Raw genomic sequence first — 23,147 nt, forward strand, 5'->3', positions numbered from 1 at the left:
AAGTTTGCAGCCATGAACAGTCAGTGTGTTTGTCTGTCCGTCATTCACTGCAGAGTTTCAGAGAAGAAGATGAAGCTGAAGAGGAGCATCAGGCTGACCGCGAGCTCTTCCTCCTGTCAGCACTGCAGCCTCCTCCGTCTCTAACATCACACACCTGAACGCTCAGCTTGGCTCTTTGTGTCCTTCAAACAGCAGCCACATCACAGGATCTTACCTGGAGGAGGTGAGGGGGTCTACAGCCATCACAGAGTCCCTGTAGAAAACTGAGGACATGTTTAAAGATTAACGTCCAGCACGTCCTCACATGTCTCACTGGCTGCTTTTCCTCTCAATGATCTGATGTGTTTGTAATCATGTGGAGCTTTGGACCAAACAAACATGGTGAAGGCGTCACTTTGGCTCATCGTCAACACATTTCTCACTGTTTTCACAAAGTTTCCAAAGCAAAAGATCGATCAATCGATCGATCGATGGAGGAAACGATCAGCTGATTGATCCAGAATGAAAAGAATCATTAGTTTAAAATGAGCTCCACCTCAACTAGCTCCAACAGGAACGTCCTGCTGAGACAAGAGGACAGCAGACACAGGAGACACCGTGATCTAAAGAGACCAGAGACAAGAGGACAGCAGACACAGGAGACACCGTGATCTAAAGAGACCAGAGACAAGAGGACAGCAGACACAGGAGACACCGTGATCTAAAGAGACCGGAGACAAGAGGACAACAGACACAGAGGACACAGTTATCTAAAGAGACCGGAGACAAGAGGACAACAGACACAGAGGACACAGTTATCTAAAGAGACCAGAGACAAGAGGACAACAGACACAGAGGACACAGTTATCTAAAGAGACCAGAGACAAGAGGACAACAGACACAGAGGACACAGTTACAGTATCTAAAGAGACCAGAGACAAGAGGACAACAGACACAGAGGACACAGTTATCCAAAGAGACATTTTGTGACATTTCTTTTTTCTCTCAGTACTTTGAGATGATTCCTGATGTCAGTCTGGGACTTTCTGTCCGTCCTGCTGACGCGTGGTGGACAGTGAAACCATCAGGACCGACAGCAGAAACGAGTCCAGGTCTTCTTGTTCTGTCGCTGAAGTGTGACATGTTGTGTTTTCATTGATGTTGTCAATAAAGTTCACATTGAAGTACACACAGGTGAGCACAGGACGCTGAAACAAAGGACTCCAGGTCACGTGTCACTTCCTGACTAACTGGATTTTTCGACATCGCCACTGGGTGTCGCCAAAGTCGGACATTGACTGATTCTTCTCGAAGTCTTTTCTCTTTAAAATGTACATTTACGTCAGTTCAAATGTGACTGAATGTGTTTAAACAGTGAGCTGCTCTAGTGTCACTCACTGTTAGTAATGTCTGACTGCCGTCTTCAAATGTCTCAAAAGGGGACATTCAGCTGTGTCTCAGCTCTGGTTTAAATCCAACAATAAGTGGAGTAAAATTCACGTCCACACACAGTTTGACTTGATCTTTTCAGACCTCAGACGTGTTTCATGTGTTCATCTGTCGTTTATGTAAGCGTCCTGATGGATGGAAGAACACGAAGACACGTAAAAACATGGAGCATCGGCAGACAGTCGTTTCCGTCCGTATGAGCCTGAAAGCCTTTTTTAATTAAAGCTAACGAGCAGCTTGTGGTCCCTGAAGCAGTCATAGAAATGCTGAAGGCATCGTGTCAATAAATCATGAAATCAATAAACATATTGATCTTCTGAGCAGATATGAAGCAGTGAGATTCAGTTAAAATACGTTGCAACTTCTGACTATTAAATACCACAAAGCACAACATTATGCTTCAATTTAAAATGTTCAAATCTATAAAAACACTTTTTCCAGCCTTTTAAATTCCTTATATGTTTTTTTAAAAGAAAAACTAAATCTATAATCATATTTTCACGTCTGTTCATTTGGGATTAAAACTGCTTATATGTGTTTTTGATATATATTTATTTCATTGATTTTTTTAAAATAAAGATATTTTTCATTCTTTTCAATTCAATTCAGTTTTATTTGTACAGCGCCAAATCACAACAGAAGTTGTCTCAGGACACTTTCCATACAGAGCTGCTACAGACTGAGCTCTTTATCTACAGAGGACCAACAGTTCCCCCATGAGCAGCACTGTGGAGAGGACAAACTTCCTTTAACAGACAGAAACCTCAGACTGAACCAGGATCTGGGTGGACGGACATCTGCCTCCACCGGCAGGGTGAGAGAGGAAGAGCAAGAGAGGGAGAGAGAGAGAGACAGACAGACAGACAGACAGACAGACAGACAGACAGACAGACAGACAGACAGACAGACAGACAGACAGAAATGCAGTCAGAGAGAGAGACAGAGACAGACATGCAAAATGTCTTTTGAAAAATGATGATTTCCCTTTCTTTTTTCCTGCTACTTCTTTGACATATTTTGACTACAAATCCAGAAAACAAAAATCACAGATAATGATTTTATATTTTTATCTTTTATTTCTTGTCATTTTTTTCATGTCTCGTATTCATGAATTATATTGTCCCTCCTCTACAAATTCTATAAAAATGCCACTACTGGTTTGACCACTACGTGTCCCAGAATCCTTTGCGTCAGTGCTGACGTCATATTTGCTCGTCTGCACGGAAGTCTTCGCTGCTCGCGTCGTTCGCGATCATTCTGCTTTGATTAGCGCTTTTTTCTCCCGCTGCAGCCGCTGTGTGGTGCGCAGCGGCAGGATGGGTCCCGTCGAGGTAAAACTGACTCATTTTAACTGAGCTGAGTGAAAGAATCGGACATTTTACAGTCAGTGAAGCCGCTCTGCTCTGAGCTCCTGCCTGCCTTCGCGCTTTGTGGCATTGTTGGAAGAAATGTGGCTCCTTGAGAACATCGCACGCATTTCTCTCACGGTGCAACGAATAACTTAAAACAAGTTAATCAAGTTTGGTTTCAGCGTTAATTAATCAGTTCCCTGCCGTAAAGAGCGCGCGCTGCGCCGAACTCCGTTCAGAATTCTGCTAATTTGTGTTTTGTCGTTCATTTGTAAAAAAACAAGTTCAAAAAGACTCTGATGTTCTAACGGACGTCCTGGTTCATTCGGCTTGTGGTTGAATGAATTTCCCGGCTGTTACAGATTAAAGTAAGGTCAAACATGGCTGCCCGCAGACCGAAGCCGCACAGAAACGTCCGTCTGTCTTTCTTCGAGCGGAGTATCCGAGACCTGAGCTCACCTGGTGAGAGTCGATGTGAGAGAGACGAACACCTGAGCAGTTAGGAAAGCCTTTAAAATCAAAGCAAACGTGATCGAAACGCGCTCAGAACAGACAGCGGGAGGGTCATTTCATGCATTATTGATCCCTGCGTGGGATCAATAATTGAAGTCAGAAACATTAACGATCATCTGAGACATGAACCACAGCTGAACCTCTCACTTAAACTCAGCCAGTTTTCAGACCAAAAGAACATTTTACAAACACAGAAAATCTTATTTAAGCTCACGTTTTTCACACAGAATCTGATGAACTGTGATTTTTATGGTGATAATGGATCAATAAAGCAGCAGTCTGAAGTCTTTTGCAAACATACGCTGAAGCGATGCTCGCTGTGCAGTTCTTCACACGGCCACAAGATGGAGCCACAGAAAAGCATGTAGTCAGGACCTGGATCAACGCTGCTGTCGGACAGGTGTAGGTGGACATTCACCTGCGGGTGGAGGACATGTTTACGTACAGGACTCACCTGTTTCTCTCTTCTCTGTTTCTCCCTTTTTGTGCAGCTTCTCTCTGAACCGTAAAGCAGATCCACTGTGTTGTTCTAGGTGCTAAATAAATGAAGGTTTTATTGAGATCCAGTCGATCACCTGGACACAGACCAGGTGAGTGCGAACAGGTGATCCAGTCTTTTAACACGTGTCTCTGTCCTGCAGCTCCTCCACATGTCGGTTTTCTCGCAGAGTTTTTCTCCCTGTGGTCGATTTCTGGCGGCTGGAAACAATTACGGAGAGATCGCCGTCTTCAGGTAGACTGCACACCTGAGAGAACACCTGCTTCCGTCACTGTGGTGATGTGTCACTAACGGTCACTTTGTTGAACGGTCGTAGCCTCTCTGCAGCTCTGAGTCCAGACGCCACTGCGCTGAGCCAGAAACCTGTTCTCACCTTCACAGGTGAGTGAAAACATCTCAGGTATTAGCATGCTAACATTAGCTTTGTCATTTAGCCACATGTCACCTGCAGTCTGGCTGTAAATAAATAACAGATCTCTTTTTTCTTCTTCATTTTGTCTCCGCTTTGTCTCCTCTCGTCTCCCCCAGCTCACGAAGGTCCCGTCTTCTCCCTCCTGTCCACCGACTGTCACCTGCTGAGCGCCGGAAACGGAGAGATCAGCGCCTGGAGCTGGACCGAACTCATCAAGAAGGTGACTGTCGCTTTAAATTCACAGCACGGTGACCGCCGAGGGAGGAGGAGGAGGAGGAGGAGGAGGAGGAGGAGGAGGAGGAGGAGGAGGAGGAGGAGGAGGAGAGCTTTCAGTTCAGACAGAGAGACGAGTTGAACTCTGAGTCGAACCTACTCACTGGCTCAGGCTCAGGTCTTTGTGCTGGTCCCTCAGGATCAGGTCTTTGTGCTGGTCTGTGAGGGTCAGGATCAGGATCAGGATCAGACTCAGGTCTTTGTGCTGGTCCCTCAGGCTCAGGTCTTTGTGCTGGTCCCTCAGGATCAGGTCTTTGTGCTGGTCTGTGAGGGTCAGGATCAGGATCAGGATCAGACTCAGGTCTTTGTGCTGGTCCCTCAGGCTCAGGTCTTTGTGCTGGTCTGTGAGGGTCAGGATCAGGATCAGGATCAGACTCAGGTCTTTGTGCTGGTCCCTCAGGCTCAGGTCTCAGTCACAGAGAAGCTTCAGTGTGAACATTTTGTCTGATATTTGACTTCCTGTTTCCTCAGAATGTCAAACCCGTGTGGACAAGAAGACCAAACTACAAGTGAGACACAGCACACATTACCTGTCCACCTGTCTGTCTGTCCTGCCCTCTGGCACTGAGCTCTTTGTTGTGTCTCTGTCCTCAGATCCAGTCTGGAGATCCCAGAGATCAACTCAATGATCATCAACCCCAGAGTGAGTCCACACACCAGTCAGTTTAAGGTGGAACTGATCCACCTTAAACTGACCCTGAAGCAGCTTTGCAATGTCATGTCCTGATGTGTCCACATGACGTCTGTCTCCTGTCTGTCCTGAAGAGGGAGTCCTGCTCTTCCACCATTTGTTTTCCCTGTCCAGGGTTTCTGGAGGTTTTCTGGATCTGGCTCGAGGGTCTCTGTCTCTTTGTCTTTCAGGACAACAGTCTGGTAGTCGGTGGAGGCGACAACAATGTCCACATCCTGGACCTGGAACAAGGAGTCTTCAAGGTCAGTCAGGGTTTGTCTCTGCTCATGGAGATCCTGGATCTGTCCACCTTCCTGTGGAGGAGGTCTGGGTTTGTATCTGGTCCTGCAGAAACTAGTTCACACGGCGGGCGTCCAGCTGAACTCTGTCTCCTGTTTTCAGTCAGTCCTTCAGGGTCACACGGACTACGTCCACTGCGTGAGCGTGAGAGACCGGGAGGCAGAGATCCTGTCGGGGGGCGAGGATGGAGCCGTGAGGATCTGGGGTGAGTCAGAAAACCATCAAAACTTTATTTAATCAGCTGTTTGATGACAGTCATTCACGGTCAGAACCTCAGGTTCAGACGGCTCCGGACTGTTAAACCAGGTCTGCGGTGGTCCTGAACCAGGACCTGCCTGAGGATCTGGAGCTCTGGCCCACAGATCAGCTGTTCAGTGGCATCACTGAGCTGAACCACGAGGGTCTTAAAAGGGGGTCAGCCAGACCTTTTAAGTGGATTCTAAAGTGACTGAGAGGCCGGACCAGCTCACGGGATCCGGTCTTCTGGTGTTTGCTGGTCTCACCCGAAAACGTTGAGTTCTAAAAGTCGCCGCGTGAATGACGTCTCTGCTCTGAGTCTGCAGGCCGTCCTTAGCAGACAGGAAGTCAGAGGTTGGTTCTAATGGTGGTCTTCTCTTTAGACAGCAGGACGGGACAGTCTGTCCACTGCATCGAGGTCTACAAGTACGAGGTGAGAGGACGCTGCCGCCGCATTGTCTCTTCCTTCATTTCTGTGTCTCTGTCTTCTGTGGACAAAGTGAAAGGACAGACGTCCTGATGAGAAACCCAGCAGAGGTTTCCAGTGGTCATGTGACCTCTGTTGTCATGGTGACGCTGAAGGTCTGACCTGTGTTTCAGAGCTGTGCTCGACCTCAGTACGGGAAGTGGATCAGCTGTTTGACCACCGACTCCGACTGGATGGTGAGACCGCACACACACACACACGCACACACACACACACACACACACACACACACACACACACACACACACACACACACACACACACACACACACACACACACACACTCTCTCTCTCTCTCTCTCTCTGAACCAGCTGTGTGTGTTCAGTCTCACACACTGTTGTTGTTGTTGTGTTGTTTGTGTTGCAGCTGTGTGGTGGAGGTCCGTCTCTGTCTCTGTGGCATCTCCGCTCTCTGTCTCCAACCTCCGTCTTCCCCCTGCGGGGCTGCCAGAGACAAGCCGCCTTCCACCAGGACCTGGTCAGTGTGTGTGGCTGAGAGTGTGAGTGTGTGTATGTGTGTTCACAGAGATGTTATGGGTGGCACAGCGGCACAAGTGGCAACACTATCGCCTCACAGCTAGAAGGTCCCGGTTCGAATCCCGCTGGTGGCGTGTCCTCCACCATGCCTTCAGTGCCTGCTGCTCGAGGAAAGGTGCATGTTCTCCTCTGGTTCTCTGGTTTCCTCCTTAAAAATACCCCCACTAAAAACATGCAAGAAGACCACCACCTGACCAATGGTGACGAAGAGGAACTGGTGCCCGGACGCCGCTGTCGGCTGGCAGCCCACCGCTCCTGGTCTGCTGCGGAGGAGGGACGACCAGGAAGGGTCAAAAGCGGAGAAATAATTTCACAAATGCATGGCGTGTGCAGTTTCCCCCCTCAACAAATGTTGTGTGTGAAAATTTGTGACGAATAAAGGAAATCTTAATCTTAACTCTTCCTCCTCCTCCTCCACAGATCCTGGCTGTAGGTGAAGGTGCGTTCGTGTCTCACTGTCTGCTGGGTGGAGAGGTCAAAGCTCAGATTCCCTGTTCACCACAGAGCCTGAACAGCCTGCAGATCAACAGCAGCAGCACAGAGCACAGGGTGAGACAGTGAACGCATCGCAGCTCCTGAACGTATCACTCACACCCACCTGCAGGGGTTTGGTCAGGTTCAGGCCATTTGCATGCCGCGTGTGCTCAGGTGTTTTTGGCACCTTCAGGTCACCTGATCAATAATTAAGTTGACTGATGATTTTTCAGGCTTTGGAGACCAAAGACTCCATCAGCAACCAAAATGCTCAACTTTATTGATACAGCTCAGTGTCAGTGCTGGACTCACCTCTCCAGGTGTTCCACCTGATGTGTGTGAGCGTCACAACATCCAGAGCTGCAGACCAGGAAGCTCCAGCTGTCAGTGCAATGCACCATGGGAGTCGTAGTTCACTCCCCTCCTTCAGCCATGTATTCTAGCTTTGACTGAAGACAGTTTGTCTCATGTCCAACACAGACTGACACACAGGACGAGAGCCGCAGCGTGAACGCACGCACGCACACACACACACACACAGATCAAAGGGATTCTGGACGCTGACTGTGTGTTTTGTTTGCTCAGGTGTTGACGGTCGGCGGCAGCAGCGATCACATCGACGTGTTCACCAACCTGTCGTACAGAGCGTTCTCCCTCAGCTTCTGACGCACACACACACACACACACACACACACACACACACTCTGTCTCATTATTTTACTGTTGTTAGAAACTTGCAGATTTTCTGTCATTTAGTCTGAAAAGAATAAAATGTTTTTCTCATTTTATACAAACTGTGAAATTATTTCTACCAGAATGATCTGAACGTGTGTGTGTGTGTGTGTGTGCGTGCGTGCGTGCGTGCGTGTTGTGTGTGTGGTGTGTGAGGTGTGTGGTAAGTGGGCAGCCCGGCGTTCTCCATCAGCAGTAAAAGCCCAGAAACCAGAGTTGATTTGTGAGCAGTGACGAACGTTCAGCGACTCAAACAGATTTCAGATTTAAAAAGTGAAATGAGAAGTTTTTATTGATGATAACAAAAACAAAAGCAAACAAACGTTTCAGAGTCTTTCTTCGGCTACACCAGCAGAACCACGTGCTGCGTTCAAGGAGCAGAGTATGAATCAGGATAAAGGAGTTCAGCTGTTTACATGGTGGCCTGACACTTTTTTCCACTTCCTGTTTCCTGTGTGGAAGCTGTCAAACCAGCTGCTGCACAAACAAACAAACAGTAAATAGGATACACTCTGCCATGAAACCACCTCTGAATTTACCCAGAATTCATCAGGAATAGTGTCAGAATCAGACCACATGACCCAGCCTGACAGTCATGGAGCGTTCAGGAGCTGAGGGGAGCGTGGGGCATACTGGTATCTGTGAGTGACAGGATGAAGGTTTGATCTACGACAGTCTTTGATGTTTGATGATGAACCACGTCTGAGGTATCCATGGAAACACAGAGTGTGTGTGTGTGTGTGTGTGTGTGTGTGTGTGTGTGTGTGTGTGTGTGTGTGTGTGTGTGTGTCACTGGGTCTGAAGTCAGGGGGCGGGGCTTCAGGCCGCAGACAGACAGGCCTGCCGGACACTCTGAGCCCAGGTGTTCAGCAGCTCTGTCACCGAGTGTTTGTCCGGCAGCTGCAGCAATTTGGACGTCATGTTTCTGTGGACCGTCTGCAGGAAGCTGTTCGCACCTGGAGGAGCAGACACGAGGTCAGGTGATCAGACACGAGGTCACGTGATCAAAACCACAACCTCTACAAACAAATGAATCGATACAATGAATGTGTTTACATGCACATGAGTGTCCTGCTCATGTGAACAGGTGATCCAGGTTCAGAGACCTGGACGTGGTCCTGCTCATGTGAACAGGTGATCCAGGTTCAGAGACCTGGACGTGGTCCTGCTCATGTGAACAGGTGATCCAGGTTCAGAGACCTGGACGTGGTCCTGCTCATGTGAACAAGGACATGAAGGAGTTCAGGTGTGGCCAGAAACCAGATCCTCGATAAAAGAAGGCGTCGCCTCACACAGACCTCAGACCAGCGATTTGCAGGGATTCAATGTAAATCTGAAATAAAATGATTATTGATCTGTCAGCAGCCAATCGATAAGTCGTCAGCAGGCACGTCGATCAGCAGCGTTTAAACACTGATAATCAATGATTTCCTGCTGACGCCTAAAAACACTGAACGGGTTGATCGGTGTCTCTCCTCAGAAACAAATCCACTGAGGTCACTGTGCTCTGTAAACCTCATGTATGCTGGTCTGAGGTCAGCTGTGACCGACGCCCACGTTCTGGAGCAGGTCTCACCGTACTGGTCCCCGTCGTCTGCCCAGTATGGACTCTGATCTGGATAATCAGCAGGAACGCTGAGCTGCAGAGGAGGAACACTGGGAAGGTTCTTATCATCTGAGAACACAACAAACACAACAAACAACCTCGTTAGCACATGAACCGAGCGAGTCTGCAGACCTGGACCTGGACCTGGACCCAGACCAGGACACAACCTGGACCGAGTTCACACGGTTCAGCCGATCGTCTCATCGTCTGAGGACCCAACGTGTCGACATCTATCTGTTTGGTGAAGTCGTCAGGGTCATTGAGGTTTACGTCACAACGTCCGTCCTGAAGCTCTGTGGTGCCACAGAGACATCCTGTCCTACAGATGCTACTGTCCAAACCTTAGGGGACACATTTGATTAAATACAGGCAGAAAATGACAAGTCCCACTCAAAGTGTGACTCTTACGATGAAACGACGGCGGTCTGACTGATGGTGCGGCGTTGGCTCGTCAGTTCGTCTACGCTTTGGTCTAAATGTCTTGATCAGCGTCTCAGAGACTCTCGGGAGTCGCCTGTTGGTTTTCCTGTTAGCGAGCTAAAATTAACGTTGCTGTCATGACGGACAGACGCCGTTCGCGTCGATCCACTCACAGTACAACCAGTTCACAAATCTGAGGGTCACATGACCTCTGGACTATCATGCAGGTGAGATACTTTGACCTTTCCAAAGCTACGTCAACTTTTATCAAAAGAGGTGGACTCGGCTCTGGAAGACGCGGGTACGGGCCGAGTCCAGGTCTCGGGTTCAGGCCTCACCCAGCTTGCAGACCAGGTGCACGGTGCCGTTGTTGCTGCAGTACGAAGGATCCAGGTTGACGAGGAACTTGACGTCGAGGCGAGCCACCTCTCCCTGCAGGATGTTGGGGATGGTTTGCCGCTCGTCTTCCTCGTGCTTCCTCTTTCTGCCGGAGATGTTGGGACCCCTGAAGAGGAGACAGACGGCCTTCATCACTGGCGTTCAGTTTTCAGGTGTTTTTTTGACAGACAGATGTTTGGTTTTCTGACACCTACGTGATGGGAGGGCCGTGGATGGCGGTCATGGCGGGGGCGAAGGTTCGGTACAGAGAGTGGTTGAAGACTGGCGAGCGGATGTTGGCCATGACGGCATCCAGCAGCGGCTGACACAGATACTGCTGCTTAGTGGCCACTGGGGGGGGAGGGGGCGTCGGCTGAAAGGAGAGGACAGACACAAATTCAACATTTACAGCATCTGAAGCTTCCAGCAGAGGGCGCTCTGAAAATCCAACATGGACCTGCTGCAGCCAATCAATAAACTAAGCTAATCAATAAGAGGTGAGGACGACGCTGGAGAGCAGAGCTGATCAGGTTAGGTGGAGGAGCTTTGGGTCTGAACCTCACAGAACTGGAGTTCCGTCAGTAACTAACATGTTCCTCACTGTAACTCTGACTGCAGTCACATGAAGGCGTGAAGCTAACATTAGCAACAACACATGCTAATCTCTCTGCTGAAGTCTTCATCTGCTGTCACCGTGTGAGGAAGAGGAGACCCGGAGGATCGACCTGACGGAAACGTCCCCACAACAACTGGAAAACGGTCATATCGTTGTGTGCCAATCAATGAGCTTCAGACTGTCTGAGGATCAAAACAAAGAATGACTTCAAACTGAAGCTCGAGGACGATCGATACGACCTCAAACTTACAGCCTGAACACTTTGACATGTTTCTGCTGGTTAGCCCGCTGAATCGGGCGTTAGCACGTTCTGTGGCTAACATGGCTAGCAGCAGCGTGGGAGCGTCTCACATTGAGGACAGTCAGAGAAACTGTGGACGTTCAGCCTTGTTTAAAGAAGCAGAGCAGCAGCTTTGACGTGGAAACTGTTTCTTCTCGTAGCTTTTTGTGTCGTCTCTCGTAGCCTGAGCTAACGTTAGCTGCACCTTCATGCTGCAGCTCCAGCTCAGCTGCTCTGAGGTCACAGGAAAGCCTCTGTATGGAAGCGTTTTGACAGACGTGTCCTGTGGGACACTGACTGTTGGACTTACAGAATATTCTTTGAGTTTTCTGTCTCATAAATGCTGCGAGACGTTTGATCCGACCCTGTCCTAAGACTGTAAAGAGCAGCTGTCTGACGCTCCAGAAACCAGTGAAGCAACATCAACTGAAGCTGGTCTGACTGCAGACTCTTCATCACACTCCTCCTCAGCAGCCAGAAGCTGATGATGTCCTCCTCTGGGGGTCTTCAGGATGAAGACAGAGCAGCCTCGGACCCTAACGGACGACACGGCGGTTTGATTCGGCCGTTGTGTTGAACAGAAGGAGCTCTCACCACAGCCATGTCGTTCTTCAGCTTCTCTAAAGCGATCTCACACTTCTGCAGCGTCTTCAGAGGACACCTGCAGCGGAGGACAGACACGGGTTATTCACGTGAACCGGTCTGATGAGACGTGAGGGCGTCAGGGATCAGCTGTTACCTGGTGTTTGGATCTGTCAGGATGTTCAGCAGACTCTTCATCTTACTCAGGTCCTTCTTCCTGTCTGTGAACACAGAGACAGACATGAACGAGACACGTCTCCATCGTCTCATCATCAGATGTTCTGACTCAGACGATCGATCGATCAGTGATGGATTACTGGGTTCAGGGTTTGGCTGTGAGGCCGACCTTCGTTCTTGTCGATCTTGTTGATCATCCTGCGAAGAGGTTCGATGTATTTGGACAGCTGCTTGAGTTTCTCCATGTACTGCTGGTCCTCCAGAGACGTGGCTCCAGCTGGACTCATCACTGAGCTGGGGTTACCTGCAGGACATCAGGGGGACAGCAGGGGGACAGGTGAGGACAGGTGAGCACAGGAGGGGGACAGCTGCGAACAGGAGGAGGACACCTGGACCAGGACAATCATGTGACCTGGTTTGTGCTCCCGACCTGGTCTCTGTCTACCTGGATTGCGTACCTGGAGTGTTGAGCGGTCCAGGAGAGGGGACGCCATAGTTCTGGGGGGTCCGGGCGTTGGCGGGGCTCTGTGAGGGCTGAGGGGACGGGCTGGGCTGGAAACCCCCCGGAGACGGAGTGGGACCGGAGCTGAAGACAGGAAGCAGGACAGATTTAAAAAGCATAAGGACAGCTGGCGTCTGATTCATCTGTCGCCACTCAGGTGAGACACCTGGTGTACCTGGCTGAGTTGGGCTGCGAGGTTGGAGGCTGAGGCGACGGCTGAGGAGGCGGAGGCATCGACTGCGGCGTCTGGACCTGCACAGGTGACGGTGATGACATCATTGAATGCTGCTGTACCTGTGGAGCCAAGTGATTGCACAAGAAGAGAGGGCAAATGAGCCAATCACAGGATGAGAGGCAGGCTGAGACTTCCTGATCAGAGTGGATCAATGAGTCACTGCAGCTGTTTCAATAATCAGCTGATCTTCAGATGATTTTCTGGTGATCAATCGTTTGGTCGTTTGGAGATCAGGTGACCACAGCTTTCAGCAATGAGAGCAGCCGCTGCAGCTCACCTGAAACAGGCACAGCTCATCACGCTTCCTGCTGTGGAGTAATCAATTAAAACGATCAGCTGAGCTCCAGAACAACCGATGCTCCATTCAGCAGCAGGACAGGACGAGGTGAGACACCCTGTGGACAGGACAGTTCAAAGGTCAGACTGAGGGTTCGTACCTGCTGTGCCATCGGCTGTCCTCCGACCGCGGCGGCAGCGGCAGCAGCGGCGTTCGGGGGAGGGATGGAGGGGTTCAGGGCGGCACGAGGCAGCCGGGCCGGATTCTGCATCCCAGGACGGCCCAACTTCAGAGGACACACAAGAGACACACCTGGACCAATGAGCAGAGAGGAGGTGCAGCACAACACAACACACGCAGACATGCAAACACACACAGACACACGTAGACATACACACACACACACACACACACACACACACACACACACACACACACACACAGAAACACACACAGAAACACACACACACACACACACACACACACACACAGAAACACACACACACACACACACAGAAACACACACACACACACACACACACACACACACAGAAACACGCACACACACACACAAACACATACACACACACAGAAACACACACACACACACACACACACACACACACAAACACACACACACACAGAAACACAGAAACACACACACACAGAAACACACACACACACACAGAAACACACACACACACACACACACACACACACACACACACAAACACACACACACAAACACACACACACAGAGAAACACACACACACACACACACACACACAAACACACACACACACACAGAAACACACACACACACACACACACACACACACAAACACACACACACACAGAAACACACACACACACAGAAACACACACACACACACACACACACACACACACACACACACACACACACTGGTCCTCACGGTGACGTCTGATCTGTTTCCTGCTCAGATTGATGATTGATGAAGAGCAAACTCTGAACACCTGAAGAAGCTCCAGAACCAGAACCAGAACCAGAAGGAACCAGAATCTACACGCCTCACTCAGGGTGACACGTCCCCACACACCTCTGCTCTCACACATGAAGCACCTGCAGTCTCACCTGTCCGGGAACGGCGGCGGCGGCGGCGGCTGCGGCGGCGGCTGCGGCGGCGGCGGCGTTGAGCTGTGCCTGCGCTGCGGCCTGCTGCGCCTGCTGGACCTGCTGCTGCTGCTGCTGCTGCTGCTGCAAGGCTGCACGGGCCTGCTTTCACACACACACACACACACACACACACACACACACACACACACACACACACACACACAAGGCAAAGCATGCAAGCAGAGGGGGGGTGAGCGAGACCACCTGGTCATTTGATCATATTGATCACCTGCTGACACACGAACACCAAGAACATTCATTTAGCAGGAAAGTGAAGCTGCTGAACGAGAACTGATCAGGACTGATTTTAACGGGACGCTCGGCCCCCGCAGACCCGTCAGGGCCGTCGGACCTCGGCTAGAAACAAACTTCTCTGCTCCACAGAGCGTTTAGCCTCATGGCTTCCGTCAACCAATCAAAGCAGCAGTGAGCGGAGAGCGGGCGACGGAGTAAGACGTGTTTTGTTTGAGCTCCCGTCGAACTTTTATATTTTGAGTTAATAAGCGCACTGCATTTTAAAACAACAACGAATTCGCTGTGAAAACATTTCTGAAGCTGGGTGAAAGTCTACATCTGAATGATTGGCGACAAATCTGCGCAAATACAGATTCATTGGAGCCGTGAACACTCAGCCCGACACCGCCTCACCACTGTTACTGCCACCCCGACAGAAGCGTCTCCTCCATGGTCAACTAAACCAGAGATGGACGCCGAAGCCCTGAAATCGGAGATTTCAGCGGTAATAAAATCAGAAATGAGAAACACACTTGCCAAAGACTTCGACTTTCTCAAAAATGAGTTGCAGGCATTGAAAGCTGAAGTTTAGAACAAGACATGGAGACCGGAATTTCAACATGGTCAGACGAGGTGGTGACTTTGCAGACCACGGTAAATACCCTGAAGACGGAGGTGACACAGCTCCAAGACAAACTCGAGGACATGGGAGGAAGAACGCGGCGGTGTAACATCAGAATATAGGAAGTGCCTGAGACGACTGGATCGAGCTCCACGACAGCGGTCTCAAAGCTGCTGCGAGAAGTGCTACAGTTGGATAAAGATGTGCTCATTGACCGCTCACACAGAAGTCTGGCGCCAGGAAAACCCGGCAGGAGACGAGTGATAGCGGCCAAACTTCACTATTTCCAAGACTGTGTTGAAGCACTGAGCCGAGCGCGCACCCGTGCTCCACTTCGATATAACGGGGAGACAGTTGCTATCTTTCCGGATTATACTGCAAGAGTCGCCAAAGCTAGAGCCGCGTTTACGGAGTCAGAAAGCTGCTGCGCAGTCGTCCGAATGTCCGGTTTGGCATAGACGCAGAAAGAGCGATGACCTACGTTATACCAGACTTGTTCATTTCTTGGATTTATTTTATTTATTTTGTGTGTGTCTTTCTTCCCTTCTGTTTATTTAGCCAGATGTAACTTTCAAATGCATGGTGTCTCTCACTCACTAGGTTATGACTGATCCTAACTCCAGCAGAGGGCTGGATGGATTCTCAGTCAACTTTGTGAGTTGGAACGTGAAGTCACTTAATCATCAAGTATCATTAAAACAACTTAAAATGGATATTGCATTTCTTCAAGAGATGCATTTGGGCATGACAGATCTGCTCCGAATAAAAAGAGGATGGTCAGGACAAGTCTATCGCTCTACTTTCCACTCAAAGACTGGGGGGGCAGCCATTTTAATTAATAAAATATACCATTTACAATGACCAATGTTGATTCTGATTCTGCACGGCGCTACATTATTGTGACAGGGCAGCTTTTTCACTTCCGGTCATCCTGGCCAATATTTATGCACCAAACTGGGACAATCCAGCATTCTTTTCAAACTTTTTTCTCCTTTACCGAACACGACATCACACCATCTCATCCTTGGTCGGTGATATAAATTGCGTACTTTCCTGTCGCAGTTAGATCACAGTTCCTCCAAAAAGACTTCTTTGTCTAAATCAACACACACTATCCAGCTTTTCTTAAAACATACGGTGAGGCGATGTGTGGCGGTTTCGTAACCCCACTGCTAGAGCCGACTCCTTTTTCTCCCCAGTTTATAAGAGCTATTCCCGTACAGATACTTTTTTCCTGGATAAAAGACTTCTTTCTTCTGTAACCACGTGTGATTATGAAGCCATCGTCATTTCAGATCACGGTCCCCTAACCATGAAAATCCATATTCCTAACGCACAGTATGGCTACCGCCCTTGGAGACTTAATCCTCTTCTCTTATCAGAAGAGTCTTTTACCAATTTTATTTCATCTGAAATAAAATTATTTCTTGATATTAATCAAACTCCAGGAATGTCCTGTTCAACTATATGGGAATCTCTAAAAGCATATCTCTGGGGCCAAATCATTTCTTATTGTGCATATAAAAAGAAAACAAATACAGCACGCCTGAAAGATCTAACAGATCAGATACTGGAACTAGATACTAGGGATGTATATCTCCACCACTGAGGCCGATTCGATACGCATCTCGATACGCAGCCACCGATACGATACATTAACGATACACTGAAGCCTCTGTCGATGCGGTGCGATTCGCTCCTGTTCACGACATGATGCGATTCAAAAATGATTTGATAACGATATGACTTGTTGACAGAGAGACTGGGTTCGATATGATGTGATCCAGTTCAATACAGTTAGTTGTGGTACAGTGTGCCCATATCAGATTTCTTAGAGCACAACTCTGCTTTACTCTCTGTATCAGTTTGAGAAATGCATGTAATATTTGGTTTGTTTTTACTGAGCAAACCAATAAATCCTATTTTTTTTAAAAATTGCGTCAGTGAAGGAGGAGCGATGGTGCATTCAGGTTGCCTCGGAAAACACAACTAGACAGGGAATAGTACTGGAACATGAAATAATCGATTTAACCACGGAATTTACTGATGCAGACAGGCTAGAAGAGATGCACCATAAATTCACCTGTAAATTATATCCGATGTACCTTGAATCTACCAGTGCAGTCGCATCGCAACCGTTTGTACTGGATCACCGATATGAATCGGTGAATCTCGTCATCCCTACTAGATACGTTATGCAGTCATCAACCATCTGATAACATAATGAAAAAGATTCTGTCCTTGCAGACTGAATTTGATATCCTATCAACACAACAGGCGGAATATCTCCTCTCCAAATCTCGACATGGGTGCTATAAACATGGGGAAAAAAATGGACGAAATCTCGCTCATCAGTTACGACAAAGAACTGCCAATCAGACTATACCTGCAATTAATGATGAGCAGGGTCTGAGAAGCACAGATAGCCTCAAGCATGGCTGACACATTGGAGAAGGACCTCTCGGCCCTGGAGATAATATCTGCAATCAGATCTATGCAAAGTGGCAAGTTCCCAGGGCCGGATAGCTATCCGACAGATTTCTTCAAAAAATTCTCAGACCAACTTCACCTTCACTTAAGACCTTACCTCTGACCATGCGCCAAGCAGTCATCTCTGTTATTCTCAAAAAAGGGAAAAACTCTCTGGAGCGCAATTCATTTCGCCCAATTTCTCTCCTCAATACTGATGCAAAAATCCTTGCCAAGGTTCTGGCACACCGACAAGAGGATGTTCTTCCTTCCATTTTATCACCTGATCAAACAGGTTTTATTAAGAACTGTTCAATTCAACGAGCAAGAGAGGAGCATAAGGTCTCACTTTACGCAGATGACCTGCTATTTTATATATATATATATATATATATATATATATATATATTGTATTGGATGGATAGAGATAATGGTAACACTGACACTGAATGCCTAAATCTGGAGGGGGCATCTGTAAATCCCACTTCATTAAAAGCCCTATTGTGTTCTAAGTTGCCATTTAAACAACCCATTTCTAACTTTACTTCTAACCCGGTTGTTTTACACTCAGTCAAAATCTGGATCCAGTTTAGAAGATCCTTTCCACTTACAGATCTTTATCCCTTCATTAATGGATGAGATCTTTGATAGGTGGTCCAGAAGACGTATGGTATCACTCTCTGATCTGTATATTGATGGCAATTTTGCCTCCTTTGAACAACTGATACAAAAATATCATATTCCCAAATCACATTTTTATTGATATTTGCAGCTTCGGAATTTTGTATTCTCTAACTCTAAATGTTTTCCCTTCTGTCCTCTAACTTGTCTGTTGTTGTCAGACTGAATTTCACCTCCAGCATACAGTCACTGGATTAGGGAAGTCATGTACCATATCAAGTTGGACAAGATCAGATACACAATCAGGGGGTCTACTGGGAAATTTGACAATATTTGGCAGCCTTTCTTATTGTTTGTTGAAGAGTATGGGGATACATGATATAGCACTGTAAACCTTTTTTGTTTGTTTGTTTTTCCCTTTATGTCTGGCTATGTGAATTCTGTATTTTGAACTCTATATTTTATACTGTTAACACAGTTAGTCTGGTATTTGGGAAAGGGGGATGGGGGGGTGAGGTGGAGTTGGAGGGGTTTTGCTGTTCTGTTTCTCTTTTTGTTGGACTGTTAATTGTAAAACCTAAATAAAAAGACCTTGATCAAAAAAAAAAAAAAAGCAGCAGCTGAGCCGGGCCACCTGCGGTCACCTGCTCCGTCTCACCTGGAAGGCCTGGATCTTGAGCTGGTGCTGCTGCTGCTGCTGACTCAGCGAGTTGATGGGGACGTGCTGTGTGGACGCCATCTGTCCGCCCAGAGGCTGAGGCACCATGCCGGCCTGCTGCTGCTGCTGAGAGTGTGGAGGCATCTGGCCCGGCTGAGGCTGTGCCTGGGCCTGGACCTGCTGCTGCTGCTGAACCATGTGCTGGATGGACTGGGCCTGGGCCTGAGCCTGGGCCTGAGCCTGGGCCTGGGCCTGAGCCTGAGCTTGAGCCTGAGCCTGAGCCTGGGCCTGGGCTTGTGCCTGAGCTTGAGCCTGAGCCTGGGCTTGTGCCTGGGCTTGAGCCTGAGCCTGGGCTTGAGCTTGAGCTTGAGCCTGAGCCTGAGCGTGCTGCTGCTGGAACTGCAGCTGCACCATCTGCTGCTGCTGCTGAATCCTGGTCTGGTGCATCTGCAGACACAGTGAACAGTGAGAGGAGGAAGAGCGTTGGCCGATATCACCTCGTCATTCCTTCTATGGGCACACACATATTTGACCGCTGAAGCCGATTCTGACTGGAACGACATTCTGAAATGACACCTGGGACGGGGTGAACTAAGGACTCAGCAGGATCACAGTGGAACAGGCTATGAGCTACGCTGAGGACATCACCTGGCCCCGGCCCGGCGGTGTACCTGGTTCTGCTGCTGCTGGTTCTGGGCCTGCTGCTGCTGTTGGTTCTGGTGCTGCTGCTGAAGCTGCTGGTTCTGGTGGTGCTGTTGCTGCAGCTGCTGCGCCCTCAGCTGCTGCTGCACCTGGAACTGCTGCTGGATGGCGGCGTTCTGCTGCTGCTGCTGCTGTTGTTGCTGCTGCTGCTGCTGCTGGAACTGCTGGAACTGGATGGACTGCTGCTGCTGCGCCTGCACCATCTGCTGCATCGGCATCTGGCCTGGACCCCCTACTGCAGAGCGAGCGAGAAGAAGGTGAAGGGCAGACCCGGTCTACAGCTCAGAACCAGTCTGAGGAGCGCTCCGGAGCCTCAAACACACAACGTGCCAAAGCAGAGACTGAAAGTAAGACCGGCTCTGGTGCCAAAATACGCAGCTCAGACGCAGCCAGCATCCGCCGAGCTCTGAAGATGTGCATTTACAGCAAACACACACACCATGGAGGAAACACACTCACTGGCTTGTGGGTTTCCAGCCACCCCTGCCATGGCATGCTGGCCTATCTGCATCGGCCCCATGGCCCCCATGCCACCCACTGGAGCCCCGGTGGGGCGAGGCCCCATGCCAATGGCGCCCGGGCCCCCTCCAACCCCTGTCAGGTTAGTCAGGGCATTCATGGGATCTAGCAGAAGGGTAGACAACAGACAATATTACGCAGCTCCGACATGCACAGCAGAGGTCATGAACACCATGAGTCTGGTAGTGGAGGTCCAGCAGAGGACAGGACACAGCAAAGAAAAACCAAATGAAAGGTGAACCAAAGACCAGAGACATGAACAACGTCCACTCACCTGGAGCTCCGAGTGTCTTCTTGTCTGTGAAAAAACACAAGTTATTAGAATCCAGTCGACTCAGATCCATCTTTAAAGTGACTGTGGAGTCGAGCTGACAACAGTTCAGTCAAACCTGAACAGACAGGATGAACCTCACGAGTCAGAGTCAGAGTCTGTTGTCTGGTGTTAACTGTTTGTTTCTAACCAGGAGAATCTGTTGAAGTCTGACGTCTCGAAATGTCTCCAGAGACAATAACTCCAGAGTCCCATGTGAAAACCTTCGTCTCTACACTCTGTTTTCTCTGCTCCTCTCTCGCCCTCTCTCTCTCTCCTCTCCTGATTCAATGAGTTTATTTCAGCCAAACCAGAGTCAGTGATGATTGTTGGAGCAGCAAAAGATCAACCAAGAAGGTTTTGATGACTTTTGTTTGCTTTCTGTCAGTTTGAATGAAGTTTGTTTGAAGGTGTTAAATCACTGTTTCTGTGAATGGAGTCTGGTGGCTGAGGTGAGAGCGACAGAACAGCTGATTGTGGATAAACGAGAAGGATCTTCTCTTTAACATAAATGTTTGTCTCTGCAGGGATCATGTCCATCATGTTGTCTGACACGTTTAGTGGACCAACACTGACTGTGTGAATGAAAATGACACTGGACCAGTTTGTCTCCATTAGTCACTTGGACACAGAGACATGGGGTCCATAATCAGTGTGTGTCGGTATGGAGATCCTTTAAAAGACCTGTTTCTGCTGAAACAACGTACTGGTTGTACTGGCTTTCCCTCTGATGGGCAGAACATGTTGAACTGTTTTTTTCTTGACACCTGGCCTACGGGAGGACAGTCTTACAGGTCACTGCTGTCGGTCCACGTTTCAAACACGCGTCCAGGTCAAATACTTACGGATGTCTCTGAAGTGTATGATGAGCCTCGCCACCAGAGACAGATACTCCTCCTGAAAGCAACGACACATTGAGACATTGAGACCACCATGAAGAGGACGTGACATTCAACACGGACGGCCTTTGACCACACTCGCTTCCTGACTTCCTGCCGTGATCAGGACTTACTCTGGACTTGGCTTTGACGTAAACATGGTTCTCCATGTCATTGCTGGACTTGGTGTGAGCCGTTCCCGCCTTCCTCATCGCCTCTTCACTGGAAGGAAACACACTGATCAACACACTCCAACACGTCGACGTTCACACACTCTGTGAGCAGCGCTGAGCTGTTTAGGTTTGCTAACATGCTAACAGGTAGCCTGCACCCTCATTCGGTCTTCGTCCCACCGTCCCTTCACTCTGAATAAACACGCTGACCTCTGAAAGCTGCTGCAGACTGAAGACGAACGTTTCTACAAATATTCTACAGATTCAGTTTCCAGCTGATGACAGACGGAGCGTCTTTTGGACGTCGGACAGTGAAGACACTTTAAATGTTTCTACCTGAGATCTGAAAGTTGTGACGGGATTTCATCAGGATTCATTAACTTAACTTAACTTCCATTTAAGCGGAAGTAGAAAATTAGAGCTGTAAAGATAAATTGATCATTTTGATCAGCGATCAATCGTTAAAGTAACTATTCTGCAAAACAAGCAGAAAATGTTGTTCTCAAATGTGGAGAGTTTCTGTTTTCTATCAAATGAAACTGAAAGTGTTTGACAGAACAAGACATTTCAAGACTCTGGGATAATGGGACGGACATTTTCCACCATGTCCTGACATTCAATGGACCCAAAGACTCATCTAGAAAACGATCAATAGTGATCAGAGCTCATAACAACGATGCACATATTTATTTTACTGCATCTGCTGAATGTCCTCACAACAAAACTGCTCTTTCAAGATAAAAAAGAATATCAGACTAACAGGAAAATGAAAATAGCAAATGACGCCTCATGATCTGATCTATGTTAATAAGTAATGTCATAACATTTGATCTACATGCGAACACATTAAAATCACCACGGTGCCACATACATGCTTATTTTGTATACATATATAGTATATCTGAGAAAATACCGAGTAGTGCACTTTAGAAAGTATGTCTACATAAGCCCTGTTGGCACAGTCTCGTTTCTAATGTGTGAAAACTGCTCAGAAACAGCGTTATGCGCTTTGGTAAAAGTACGCAGTCAAATACTTCGCGTTCATATGAATGAACACGCGAATAAGTTAGTTCATTTTCGCATTATGAGGACATTAAATTACACATAACTATAAAACATGTTCATGTTAGGAGCTCATGTCTGCTGGCTACAGAATTAACCAGTGATATGAATCAAATCAGAGCTCGAACGAGTCCAGAGTTAAACTCGCTGTACGGCCACTGAAGCTAACGATGCTAATAATGAAACCTGATAGAAATCTCCACCAAGCATTGCTTTGTTAATTTTAGGTACACCGAATATAAGATGGTTCCACATCCTTCGGAATATGTTTTTGGATCATTAATGGATTTATCTTATGTTTGCTTTTGTACAACTCGGTCTTAATTTACCGATTTTTTAGCGCAGTTTGACGTGACGCTCTTTCCTGTCGAGCTAACGTTAGCTTAGCTCGTCAGGCTAACGCAACAGAAACAATGATTTAGCTAAAAACCAAAAACTGAACCAAATATCTCACATCTGAGCGACGACTTTTTGTCGGAACTGAGGGCTCCTCCAGTCGCTGTCCGCTCCGGGCACGTCCATTGCAGAAATGTTGTATTTATGGAGGATTTTCACTTGAAGAGTTTAATGTTTTCCCTCTGCTCTTCCTCCTTCCGCTCTGGGGAAAATGGTGGCTGTTGTGCTTGTATCCTTAAACGCTACCGCCGCCTGCTGGACGGACGGTGAACTGCGCTGCAGCTGATGCTGTCAATGTATCCACTGATGATGAACTTCATTTATCAACAACAGAGACAGGGACAAAGCGGTTCCAAGAGAGT

General features: G+C 48.3%; 2 protein-coding genes across 8 annotated transcripts; one reads left to right on the plus strand and one right to left on the minus strand.

Moving 5' to 3' along the window:
• Window positions 1-2,626: 2,626 nt before the first annotated feature.
• Window positions 2,627-7,968, plus strand: thoc6 (THO complex 6). The gene is made up of 13 exons (XM_070981060.1): window positions 2,627-2,759; window positions 3,932-4,023; window positions 4,106-4,170; window positions 4,318-4,421; window positions 4,946-4,983; window positions 5,069-5,117; window positions 5,336-5,407; window positions 5,547-5,649; window positions 6,065-6,114; window positions 6,282-6,344; window positions 6,536-6,646; window positions 7,126-7,254; window positions 7,765-7,968. Exons 1-13 carry the CDS (start codon window positions 2,745-2,747, stop codon window positions 7,843-7,845), a joined length of 972 nt encoding a protein of 323 aa, XP_070837161.1. The 5' UTR covers window positions 2,627-2,744; the 3' UTR covers window positions 7,846-7,968.
• Window positions 7,969-8,172: 204 nt separating this feature from the next.
• med15 (mediator complex subunit 15) lies at window positions 8,173-23,147 on the minus strand. 7 transcript variants are annotated; one of them, XM_070980747.1, is made up of 18 exons: window positions 22,844-23,147; window positions 21,289-21,376; window positions 21,122-21,173; window positions 20,241-20,264; window positions 19,907-20,071; window positions 19,417-19,682; window positions 18,746-19,192; window positions 14,112-14,243; window positions 13,145-13,270; window positions 12,648-12,766; window positions 12,429-12,556; window positions 12,140-12,274; window positions 11,951-12,014; window positions 11,806-11,872; window positions 10,531-10,688; window positions 10,276-10,442; window positions 9,488-9,586; window positions 8,173-8,867 (listed from the first exon to the last, which is right to left on the minus strand). In XM_070980747.1, the coding sequence occupies exons 1-18, from the start codon at window positions 22,909-22,911 to the stop codon at window positions 8,731-8,733; spliced, it is 2,442 nt and encodes an 813-aa protein (XP_070836848.1). In that variant the 5' UTR covers window positions 22,912-23,147; the 3' UTR covers window positions 8,173-8,730. The 7 variants fall into 7 exon arrangements, with proteins under 7 accessions (XP_070836848.1, XP_070836846.1, XP_070836844.1 ...); XM_070980745.1 differs by having other exon boundaries at window positions 14,100-14,243; XM_070980743.1 differs by having other exon boundaries at window positions 14,088-14,243.

This window comes from Chaetodon trifascialis, chromosome 15 (assembly GCF_039877785.1).
Source record: "Chaetodon trifascialis isolate fChaTrf1 chromosome 15, fChaTrf1.hap1, whole genome shotgun sequence".
Taxonomy (NCBI): domain Eukaryota; kingdom Metazoa; phylum Chordata; class Actinopteri; order Chaetodontiformes; family Chaetodontidae; genus Chaetodon; species Chaetodon trifascialis.

Coding starts and splice junctions, on each gene's coding strand:
- med15 (XM_070980743.1), bottom strand. CDS start 22,911: ATGGACGTGCCCGGAGCGGACAGCGACTGGAGGAGCCCTCAGTTCCGA. Junction 21,377..22,843: donor CAAAAAGTCGTCGCTCAGAT/GTGAGATATTTG, acceptor GTTTCCTTCCAG/TGAAGAGGCGATGAGGAAGG. Junction 12,767..13,144: donor GACAGCCGATGGCACAGCAG/GTACGAACCCTC, acceptor TTGGCTCCACAG/GTACAGCAGCATTCAATGAT.
- thoc6 (XM_070981060.1), top strand. Junction 4,422..4,945: donor GGACCGAACTCATCAAGAAG/GTGACTGTCGCT, acceptor CTGTTTCCTCAG/AATGTCAAACCCGTGTGGAC. Junction 6,115..6,281: donor TCGAGGTCTACAAGTACGAG/GTGAGAGGACGC, acceptor CCTGTGTTTCAG/AGCTGTGCTCGACCTCAGTA.